At 47.5% G+C, this 12141-nt stretch overlaps 1 protein-coding gene across 11 annotated transcripts in view; it reads left to right on the top strand.

Annotated features, from left to right (window-relative positions):
- Positions 1 to 6432: 6432 nt before the first annotated feature.
- plekha5 (pleckstrin homology domain containing, family A member 5) overlaps positions 6433 to 12141 on the top strand; it is a 130495-nt gene continuing 124786 nt past the window's right edge. For all 11 annotated transcript variants that reach the window (XM_042335936.1, XM_042335947.1, XM_042335939.1 and 8 more), the window contains exons 1-3: positions 6433 to 6576; positions 6762 to 6838; positions 8906 to 8963. In XM_042335936.1, coding sequence (XP_042191870.1) covers positions 6491 to 6576; positions 6762 to 6838; positions 8906 to 8963 — 221 coding nt within the window. In that variant the 5' untranslated portion in view covers positions 6433 to 6490. The remainder of the gene's footprint in view (positions 6577 to 6761; positions 6839 to 8905; positions 8964 to 12141) is intronic.

The raw sequence follows: 12141 nt of genomic DNA, 5'->3' as shown, positions 1-12141 counted from the left end.
CTTAGCACTTATAATGGTCAAATCACACCCTTGGTTAATTCTGCTTGCTGTAAAAGATCAATATTTATTTGCTGCATCTTTCATAACTTATTGCTTTAATCAGTGGTGACATTTGGTTGCTTCTGATTAAGTATACATTAAACCTCTCAATTTGCCTAGAATAGATAATTAGGCCAGATTTAATGATATTTTCCAATTACTATAGTTTTTCCTACAAAATAAGCACCTCTAAATTAAAATATTTATAAAATAAAAAAAATTGTGATTATGAATGTTATTTTAAGGAACTGGATCAAATCAATCAAATGAAATATATGTAGGTAATAACCATTTCACCAAAGTACAAAATCTCAGTGTGCGTCAGTGGCAGATTCAATTAACTAATGTTCACAGTAATATTAATACACTGGGCTGAAATTGCTGTGTTTGCAATATTTAGTGATAATGTAGGTAAGCATAAATAGAGTCAAAATGTTTGTGGGTTACATTAATGGACAAATTGTTCATGTTTAGTTCTACTCTCATCATTTCTGTCCCTCAAAAACAAGTATTGTTTCCAGTTAACATGGAAGAATGGACCAATTTATCTTTTACATTGGTTTAAAAGTCAAAGGAGTCTAAATACAGGTTGGACTAAGCCCATGGGTTAATCATGCTTAAATACAGTGCTTAAATACATGTGCCTTTAAAGATAAAATTGGCTACCACTTTGGTAGATTCTACAATTAAGAGTATCTATATTTCTCTGAGTAAAGTTAGGTTACAGGCTAATTAACCCGACCTGCATTTTACATCCCAAATAAAAGGACTGTTTTTGCAATGTTGTGCAGTGGAGAACGAACATTCCAAAAGTGGACTTCATGAACGAGGGCGAAGATTTTGAAGTATTACCACAAACGGTAACAGAATTGAAAATTGAAAAAAACATTTTCTCGCTGACCCCATGACTGAACTGTAATGGAGGAGTGAGAGGATTGAGTGAGCATGCTGTAAATTGGAATTCATTTACGGTTCATTTAATTTATACAGTGTTCTCATCGATTTGCTTGTTATGCTTATGCTGATATCACTAGCCATCATGCCACATCCCATCACCAGCTGCCATGCTCTGTGTGTCATATTTTATTTTAGGTATTGCTCATATTATGAGAATTGATACCTTGCGGGTTCTTTCATTCCTGATAAACCGTGTCTAAGGTTACTAATGGAATGATTGTTTTCTCACTAAAAAGTAGCACAATCAGCAAAACCCAGGGGATGTTTATTTGAGTCTATCCTTGCTCTTCCCTGCCGCAGCAGGAACGACATACTGGTATACTTTATTACCACACAGGAAAGAATTTCTGTTAAGTTATGTATTTTTATTGGATTTGTTTCATCATATAAATCGGTTGTGGCAGGTCAGGTTATAAGTACACCTCATAAACAATGGTTAGAGCAGTCAAGTAACTTCATAATGTATAAGTAGTGGAACAAAAACAAACATTAACATTTTTACCACCTTTGTTTCACTTTGAATTAAGTAGAAATTCACCTGCATGATGTCTAACCTTAACCCGGTACAATACCGCTCACTCGCTTACATTTCAAGACCTTCCTTTTAAATTAATTAATGAAGACGTCAACTGAGACATTACATGGCATAGTGGAATCCTAGAGCTTAGTGTTTAGAGCACTCGCCTCGCAAACGAGAGGACCTGCGTTTGATTTCCTGGCAGAGTGAAATCTTAGGCAAGTTTCCTTACTCCACACACACACACCTCTGTTCAATTAGCAGTAAGTTGGAACCCAGTTGTTAGTTGATTGATGGATCGCTTTTCTGGGGGTAATAATCCCTAATAATAAAAAATCTAAAATTTGTAATACTAATTTGCTCACTCAATCCACGACTGTTTGTGGACACTGCTTATAGATTATACAGATTATACTGTAAAGTGAATAGAGTGTATATTTTGTGGATGAAACAATGATAAAGATGTAGTAAAAGGAAACAAAACAGAATCACACAAGAATGGTAGAAATGTTTTAGAATATTAGATAATGAATTAGAAGGATCACATAGTCAATCAAACCAATTCGTTCGACCGAGCAACTTCTTGCAGCTAACCTGGTTTGAAAAGGATGGAACTTTTTCTGCAGTCAGGAATGCAGACTGGAGTCCGAAAGAGGAAAACTGTTCCATTTGGATGTCTCTTACTTGCATTTCAAAAAGAGAAGAGTGTTTATCTGCAGTTTGCTTATCCAAGCACACAGTTCAGAACCTCTGGTTCTTTTATCTCCAGAGTGACAAACTTCTACTGATTTGCCAGTGCACTCTTTGTGCATGTTTGATTATCTGAAGATTTCTTCATAAATGTCCTTATATTGATCATTTGAGTTTGGGGTGGGTGGAAATCTTCAGCTCCATCTGCACCAACCAACAAAGCCAAATATTATTCTGTTTTGTTTGATAAGTGCACTGAGTTTGTCCCTACTTACTCGTCAATAACTATAATGCAATTGTAAAAGTATAATTTAATTTCACATTTATAATGTTCTTCCATTTATGATTTAAAATTGGATTAACTTTTTCTTATAAATGGAGATTGATTCATTCGCTGAATGGAACATAATCCTAATAATCCTTGCAATTGATATGGTGCCTTTCACATCGGGGCGATGACTTAAAGCGATTTGTGGGGTTCAATGTAAAGTGAATTTTGAGTATTTTGTAGCGACCCAAGGCAGCCAATTTATGCACAGCAATGTTGCACAAACAGCCATGCAGTGAATGACCAATTTTATTTGGGTGATTGTTGGCCAGGACACCGAGACAATCTCCCTTCTTTTTTCGAACAGTGTAATGGGATCTTCAACAGCCTGAACAGATAGACAGGACCTCAATTTAACCATTCATATGAAAGAAGGCAACTCCGTCAGTACAGCGCATCCCTCAGTATTCCACAAATGCCGGATATCCTCAAGTGGCTCCTCTGCCCATTCTGTGAATAATGATTAGGCGATCGATTTGACTTTAGGAACCATTGAATAAATCGTAGAAGACAAACCATAGGACAAACCACTGGGTCCATTTTGAGAGTTAATATTTTTTAAACAAGTCCTTTGTGATTTTTATATTATGTTTATTAAGCACTGTATAAATATTATCAATCAAAGATAAACAGTATTTTGATTGCGTTTGCTCTCTACAAACCAGAAAACGAGAGGCATAGTCTTATTTCTTTAACATTGGTCCATGTGATAATTGCCTTTTGATGAAAAAAAACGCCATTTTTACCCCAAATATTGACTGAGGAATAAACTCTGAACCTCCACCCTTACCCAGTGCAAGAACATTTAATTTGCAGGTTTTCCCAAGTTTGCCAAGTACACTTATTTTACTGTCAGCAGTGTCCTGGCAGACAATTCAGCGGTTACGTGTTTGTTTCTGCCTGGCTGAACTCCTTCCATGATCCAAGTCAGTCAGTTAAGTGTTTACCTCATTGTTTGTCCTGGAGTATCCACCCTGTATAGTGCAATCAGGATCTCGTAGGTTTACTCTGCTCAGCAAATGGAGTGTTTATAGACAATTCCCTTGTTCTCGCTCCCTGCGCTTTGTCTTGGATGCACAGAAGTCTGTTGTTTTGGGTTAGATTGCTGCAGTTACCTGCAGATTCTCTCTACTAGGCAATGTGCCAAGAGCATTTACATTCAGCCACTGTACTATCCTTCTGCAGAATGTGTTGCCTTCAGACGGATGTTGTATCATAGTATTTAACTGCAGGTTCCTGACTGTGTGATGGAGGTGTGTCAGCTACTCAGGCTCAGAGAGCAACATTAATTTCAGGGTGAAGGTGGAGTGGGGAGGGGGAGACACAAAGTAAAGGTCTGGCAAACAATATTAATAAAGTGAATAACTCAGAGTCTGTGAAAAGCCAATGCCTCCACCTCTACCAGACACAAGCGCTGCGTACTTGTAATTTAAGACGGCACATGTATCACAGATTATGTGAGTCACAGTGCTCGTGGTTTTACCTGCAGATTTCATCACGGCTGTGAGTAGAGAATGCATAAGCATCCCTGTCTTCAGTAGGGTGACTCATCTGCAGATCCCCTTGGCTTGTGAACAGCAATTGTTACTTACCGGCATCTAATCCCTGGCTCTATTTTCGGAGTATCAGGGATCTCCCTGGCTTCTGCCTGGCAGTTTCATCGTGGACACAGTGAAAGAAAAAGTCTGGGTCTCGACAATTGATGCACGATATGATACACGATATGACCACCGATGTGCTGACAGTCTGACTGTCCGACATCGAGTCCTGGACGAGAGACAACTTTCTTCAGCTCAACGTGCGTAAAACTATGGGAACTCTCTCCTCGCGGCCTTCCCGGCCCTCCCTCCACACTGCAGGTCATTCAGAACTCTGCAGCTCGTGTACTGTCCCGCACCAGACACCGCGACCACATCACTCCCACCCTCTCCCTCGCCCTCACCCTCGCCCTCGCCCTCGCCCTCACCCTCGCCCTCGCTTGCCTCCACTGGCTCCCCATCCCCCAGAGGATCGGATTCAAGATCCTCATCCTCACCTACAAGGCCATTCACGGCCTCGCTCCCTCCTATCTCTCTGACCTACTACCCCCTACCTACCTGCCCGTACCCTCCGTTCCTCTGGCTCCGGTCTGCTCCACATCCCCCGCCCCAACCGCCCGACCATCGGTGGCCTTCAGCCTCTCAGCCCCGAGGCTCTGGAACTCTATCCCCAGTGCCTTCGCCGCTTCCTCCCTTTCCTCCTTCAAGGCCGGTCTCAAGACCTTTCTCTTTGACCGTACCTTCAGCTCCCCTCTCGACTCTCTACCCCCTCCTCGCCCCCTCCCTTCCCTCCCCTCCCCCTGACCATTTCCCCCTTGCTCGGGTCCTGACCCAACTGTCCAGCGCCTTGGGACGTCCTTGGGACGTCCTCCCGACGTGAAAGGCGCTCTGTAAATGGAATCTTGTTGTTGTTGTTGTTGATATGGTAGTGCTCTGAACAAGGCTGAAAGTATGCATGAACGTGCTCTCGCGTTCGGATGACAACAATAATCCTTGCACTTGATATGGCGCCTTATCACACCGTTGAGACGTCTCAAAGGCGTTTCACACAATATATTATTGTAAAGTGAATTGACTGTGTACTTTGTGGGCAAAACATTGGAGCCAACTGCCAACAGCCGTGTCCCACAAACAGTCGTGGACTGAGTCACCGATTTTTTTGGGTGGGATTATTGCCCCCAGAAAGCGATCTGCCAAGCGACGAACAACTGGAGGCGTGTGGAATTCCGGCCCGGGAATCGAACCCGGGTCTTCTCGCTTGCGAGGTGACCTCGCTGACCACGGCGCGGACGGGCGCCAGCGGCTGCCGAGGGTGGAATTGTAGCACAAGCAGAGTGGGTCATTCAGCCCGACGAGGCGATCCCGCGATTCTGTTAGATCGGGGAGCGTCTCATCCCATTTCCCCGCCTTTTCCCTCTTCCTTGTCCGGCTGATTCCGGGCGGGTGGGCCGTGCACGTCAGGAGGGTGTGTAAATCCCACTGACTGCGCGCGCGGGGTGGCAGCCGTTGCTCGGCCGCTGTGCCGGGAGAGCGAGCGCACGTGCACTGCCCCCCGGTACGTGCCCGGTCCGCTGCCTGTGCATCCGCTCACGCAGGGTAGCGCCCCAGAGCACTTCCCCCTCGTCCCTCCTGCCCCGCCCACTCCCCCCCCACCCGCGGCTCTTTCTCCCGCTCATCCCTCCCTCGTCTCCCCCCCCATCCCTCGTCCCCCCGGCCCTTTCACTCACCCCCTTTCCCACTCCCTCCCCTCCCTCGCCACCTTGTCACTCTCCAACACCCCCCCACTCCCTTAACCTTGTGCCTCCTCCTCCCTCTCTCCCCTTCCCCCTCCCTCCTCCACTCTCCCCACCTCTCCCCCTCCCGCTCGCTCTCCTGACCCCTCCCCCTTGTTCCTGACCCCTCCCCCTCCCTCCTGACCCCTCCCCTCCCTCCCGACCCCTCCCCCTCCCTCCCGACCCCCCCTCCCCCTCCCTCCTGACCCCTCCCCCTCCCTCCTGACCCCTCCCCCTCCCTTGTTTCTGACCCCACTCCCTCCTGCTCACTCTCCTGACCCCTCCCCCTTGTTCCTGACCCCTCCGCCTCCCTCCTGACCACTCCCCTCCCTCCCGACCCCTCCCCCTCCCTCCCGACCCCTCCCCCTCCCTCCCTCCCTCCTGACCCCTACCCTCCCTCCCGACCCTCCCCCTCTCTCGCTCCTGACCCCTCCCCCTCGCCCGTCCGTCGATCCGTCCCCTCTCGCCACGCCCCCCACCCTCGCGCCCCGCCCCCCCACCCTCCCACCCCTCGCCCCGCCCACCCACCCCTCGCCCCGCCCCCCACTCCCCCCCCCCCCCAACTCCGCTGCCTCGCGCGCTGCTGCGCGGCGGTTGGTACCTGGGCTCGGGGTGCGCTTGCGCGCGGGGACTCTCCGCCGCTCCAGACATGGCGGAGCTGAGGCACGAGCTGCTGCGGTTACCCGCCGCCTGGTCTCACGGTGTCACCCGGGGCGGACGGGTGTTCTTCCTCAAGTGAGTGCGGTGTGTGGGTGTGTGTGTGGGTGGGTGTGTGGGGGGGGAGATCAGGGTCTCGGGGCTGCGGAGAGATTGTCGTAAATCATCATCATCATTATTATTATTATTAACAATAAACACTAACGCCGTCTCTCTCTCTCTCTCTCTCTCTTTCTTTCTTTCTCTCTCTTCTCCTCACACAGTGAGGAGGCTCAGAGCACCACTTGGCTCCATCCCGCCACGGGCCAGGCCGTCATCAGCGGCCACAGGACAGCGCCAGGTAAAGGGCAGCGGCGACCCGACCCTCCCCGACCCGACCCGACCCTCACCCCACAGCACCGCGCCCCGACACTCACTCGGGGGAGGGACTCGACCTCGACCGGCGGCGGGTGGGTGGGTGGTCCGGGCCCAACACACCCACTCCCCCCCTCCTCAGGTTCCCCCCTCTCTTCCCTCTGTCTCCCCCCTCCCCCCCATCTCTCTCTCTCTCCCTCTCCAGCTCTGGCTCCCGCTTCCCAGTCACGGCTCCGGCTCCAGGTCCCCCCCTCAGCTCAGGCTGCAGCGGTGGGCGGCAGCGGCTGTGCCCGGGGCCCGGTGGGCAGTTAGTTGTTGCGGAGAGAGAGAGAGAGACGCTGCGGCTCCGGTTGTCCCCGGTTTAGTCTCTCCCCCCACCTCCCCCCCCGGGACTGGGACTGGGACTCGGAGAGCCCCCCCCCCCCCCACACACAGGGGGGACTGACTGACTGACTGACTGACCGCAAGTTTCTGTGGAAAGTGTTGAGTTGTAAGTTTTATTTATTTAGTTTATTCGGGGTTGTTTCGAGGCGGCGCCGGACCTCGGTCCCAAACTCTGTGCGCGTGTGTCTGGTGGGGGGGGGGAGAGAGGCTGGTGGTCTGGGGAGGGGGAGAGGCTGGGGGTCTGGGGAGGGGGGAGAGGCTGGTGCTATGGGGGGGAGAGGCTGGTGGTCTGGGGGGGGAGAGGCTGGGGTCTGGGGAGGGGGGAGAGGCTGGTGCTATGGGGGGGGAGAGGCTGCTGGTCTGGGGAGGGGGAGAGGCTGGTGGTCTGGGGGAGGGGGAGAGGCTGGTGGTCTGGGGAGGGGGAGAGGCTGGTGGTCTGGGGGAGGGGGGAGAGGCTGGTGGTCTGGGGAGGGGGAGAGGCTGGTGGTCTGGGGGAGGGGGGAGAGGCTGGTGGTCTGGGGGAGGGGGAGAGGCTGGTGGTCTGGGGAGGGGGGAGAGGCTGGTGGTCTGGGGAGGGGGAGAGGCTGGGGGTCTGGGGGAGGGGGAGAGGCTGGGGTCTGGGGGGGGGAGAGGCTGCTGGTCTGGGGAGGGGGAGAGGCTGGTGGTCTGGGGAGGGGGAGAGGCTGGTGGTCTGGGGAGGGGGAGAGGCTGGTGGTCTGGGGAGGGGGGAGAGGCTGGTGGTCTGGGGAGGGGGAGAGGCTGGTGGTCTGGGGGAGGGGGAGAGGCTGGTGCTATGGGGTCTGGGGGGGGAGAGGCTGGTGCTATGGGGGTCTGGGGGGGAGAGGCTGGTGCTATGGGGGTCTGGGGGGGAGAGGCTGGTGCTATGGGGGTCTGGGGGGGGAGAAGCTGGTGCTGTGGGGGTCTGGGGGGGAGAGGCTGGTGCTATGGGGTTGGGGGGGGAGAGGCTGGTGCTATGGGGGTCTGGGGGGGAGAAGCTGGTGCTGTGGGGGTCTGGGGGGGAGAGGCTGGTGCTATAGGGAGTCTGGGGGGGAGAAGCTGGTGCTATGGGGTTGGTCGAGGGGGGAGAGGCTGGTGCTATGGGGTGGGGTGGGTCTGGGGGCAAAGAGTCTGGTGCTATGGGGGGGGGGAGGCTGATGGCAACTGGGTATGGGGGGGGGGGCTGGAATACATTGGAATGGTTAATACCTTTCCCCACTGTGGCAGACTGAGAGGCTGGAACTGTGTGTGTGTGTGTGGGGGGGTGGGGAGGGGTTTGGGTTTGAGGGAAGTTTGGGTTGTGGGGGGAAGCTATGGAGTGAATTGACCGTTTTCTTGTGTAGAATATAATCGCGTGCTCTGCATTGAAGTGGTTATAATTCTGGAGTACGTTGTCGAGCTTTACTGCTCAGAATGTGGCGTTCATAAAGCTCTGCAGGAGAGGGAATCTGCTGTGACTGGAGCTGCTGAAGGGAAACGGGGTCTGATCGAGAGACAGTCACCAGACCTGCTGGTGGGGCTGACAACAACAACAACAACTCTCCAGCTTCATCTGTCGCGATCGCAGTTTATTTCGCAGCATTTTAATTATTTATTGATTTGATCGATTGATTGATTCAGTCATCAGCCCTCCCCTCACTTACTCAGCCTCTTTCACCTGTTTTTTGGTTAGATTTACCGACCGGCTGGGAGGAAGGCTACTCGTTTGAAGGGGCCAGATATTACATTAAGTGAGTAAAACGAAGTAGAAAGCAAACGGGTTTGACTGACTCACTCATCTTCTGATCTCTGATCGCTAATATCTGCAGGAGCTGCAGAAAAGCTGGTTTGTGAACGCGAAGATGGAACATTGTTGGCTCCTTCCCTCGCTTGCCCGTTCTGTCTGCCCTTTTTAATTTATTCTGGTTGAAGTTGTTAAACGTGGAATACATGTTTTACGTGGATGGATGATGGGTGGGTGTAGCTGTGTTGATTTCCCCCCCCCCCCCCCCCCCCCCACGGCTCGAACCACGCCTCTATTCACAACTGTTGCTGTTTGAACACATGCCAAGCTTTTGAAAAAATACATCAGGTGGTTTTTGTTTTCTCACCCGAGTTGTGCTCTCGGGTCGGCTGTGAGTTGCGTCAGGTAGAGGGAAAGCTGCTGAGCAGTGGTCCAAAGCAAAATGAAAACTTCCTTATTTCCTTTATTTGGATAAAATCAAATCACTTAAGAAACACCTCGGGACGTCCCCCTGACCTGAAAGGTGCGATACAAATGTAATTTGTTGTTGGTTCTCTTATCAGAGAGAATTGTCTTCAGCCCAGACTGTCGACAAATTTAGGCTTATCGGTGTTTGATGTCTGCTAACAAACTGATAGCTTTAAAAAAGTCCAGTGGATTTTTTTTTTTTGCCTTTACAAAGCAATTGGTTAGAAATAAGTAATGCTGTGGAATTCAGTGATGTTGAGCAAACAATCTCAACTGACAATTCTTGATACAATAACATTTTCGTTGCTGATTTGAAACTCCAGGAACGGTTTATTTATCTATTTAGCCTCAATGTTTGTCTCTGCCTCAATGGAATTTATGCCATTGTTTACGTAAAACTGCTGATGTTGACAAATTTTGTTTTAAAAAAATATTAAGCTTAATAATAATCCTTGCAATTGATATAGCACCTTATCACATCGAGACATCTCAAAGTGCTTCACAGTATATACTGTGAAGTGTTTTTGTAGGTGAAACATGGCAGGCAGTTTGCGCACAGCATTGTCCCACAAATCGCTGTGGAGTGAGTGACCAATTTTTTGTAATAGAATCTGATCAAGTACTCTATTGATTAAATACTCTTGAGCATGTTATAGAGATTTACTGCTCAGAATATGGCACTTATAAATCTTATATAAAGACAAAACCGAGATAATTTAAATTATTATGAAATTTGCTTTAGTTTAAGGAAAACAAACTTGGTGATTAGCTGTGATGTATGTGTTGATTTCTGGTCTATTTCTGAAGCATTTGATTACATTGATTATGCATTTAAGCATCTTAATGAAGGTTTCCAATTCGTGAAATTTAAATGTTGAAAAAATGTTCCATTTAAGGAATGCAATCTGTGAGCTGCCGTTTTAAATTGTGATTAATAAGATTCTTAATGTACTATGGTTAACGTACTAAACATGCTTAGCTTTTGAAAAAAAATATTTTAAATTACATGTCAGCCTGTTCTCTGAGTCAGGACTTTGAGTTCATAGACTATGTTGACACTCCCAAGTGCAGTGGTATGAAAGCGCTGTCTTATCAGAAATGCTGTCCTTCAGATGAGACATTAAACCAAAGTCCTGAGTTACTGTTCAGGTGAACATCCAAGACCCCTTTTGAAAGCAAAGAGACTGTCAATGTCCTGACTGGCCAACAAACCTCCAGATAAAACTAGTCATTGACTTGATGGCTGTTTTGTGGGACACAAATTAGTTGCTACAGATCGTCACGATTCAGTATGAGTGTGAGCTTTTTGAAATGTTTAGACAACATAAGGCATTATTATCAACTGCTCCACCAATGGTCTGAAAATGGAACACATGTAATATGTTTTTTTTCCCCCAGAGTATAAAATGCAGAATATTATGTTATATATGTGCATAAATGCTAAATCCTAAGCTTTAAAACAAATGCCTGAATGGGTGTGTCAGATTGAATTGCAATAATTGTGCATGTGCAGGCTTGCATGTCCACAGTTCTAAAGTGACAAATGGTGACTGTTTTGTAGAGAGCTGTACCTTCAAAGGTTAGGAAATCTATATAGATCAGTGACCGCATTTTAGCCTGAATAGGTATGTGATGACTTCTGTTGCTTAGCTTGCTAATTTTTTTTGGGGGGGTTTCTCAAAAAAAGTACTTCAGTTCTGTATGTTTCTCAGAAGTACAGGATAAAGGTACCCCTGACTACTTTGCAATCTCTGTGGCAGTAAGCTACCAATATCAGTATTTTTTCTGCTTCAGAGATGAACTTTATTCACAATAAACCCACCCAGAAGTAGAAACAATAGCGCATTGTTGTATATTGTATAATGTTCAGAAATGTAGATATTTTCAGCCGGATTTAAATTGATCTTAAGGCAGTTTCACTGAACCATTATGCACAGTGGCATTTTGTGTATTAGATAGACAGTACTTAAAGATCAGTTCGATGCAAAGTTTAAATATTTCCCTAAGAGTTGGATAATTTCAGAAGCAATGAGATATTTGTTGGGTAAGCAGTTTAATTCCTGCCTTTTTTAAAAAAAAAAACTTTTACATTGTGAGTTGCTAGTGAAATGAAAGAAGATTAGTTAATATTTAAGAGTTGTAGAATGTATATTAACAGCAACACTTTTACATCTATGTAGCTCCTTTCACTTCGGGAGGATGTCTCGGAACAAGCAATTCATTCACAAAAATTAGTTTTAGTGATTTATCATCAGTTCACCTGGAATCTTTGTAGTTTTTTCTTTATGTATGTTTTCTGTTCTATTTATTGGCCCAAATGTATCCATATTCCCTCAATCAATAAAGTACTGAACATTCAGAAAATAATACTTTTAGTTACAAGCTGTTGAAGAAGTGTTTGCAGCAATTTACTTTATGATACCTGATATGGAATGGTTTTACAGAAATTGAACAAAGTAGAGCTACACAAAGGAGTGGCAGAAGAACTTGTAAACTACAAATTTGATTTGTAAATTGTTGGGTAGAGTACTATTCCTGGACATAATTTTATGCAGTAGAATACACTGTCAAGCGTTTAAGTAGGACACTGGAATATTGCATTGATGGAATTCCACAGTTTTTAGCACTGAATGGTACAAGGACAAATGAATGAGATGAACTTCTTGATCTCAATGCATGAGTACTGAAGAAACAATTTCAGTGTGAGCATTGAAGAC

This window comes from Callorhinchus milii, unplaced genomic scaffold (genome assembly GCF_018977255.1).
Source record: "Callorhinchus milii isolate IMCB2004 unplaced genomic scaffold, IMCB_Cmil_1.0 Scaffold5, whole genome shotgun sequence".
NCBI lineage: Eukaryota > Metazoa > Chordata > Chondrichthyes > Chimaeriformes > Callorhinchidae > Callorhinchus > Callorhinchus milii.
This window is presented reverse-complemented; position numbering and strand designations above follow the sequence as displayed.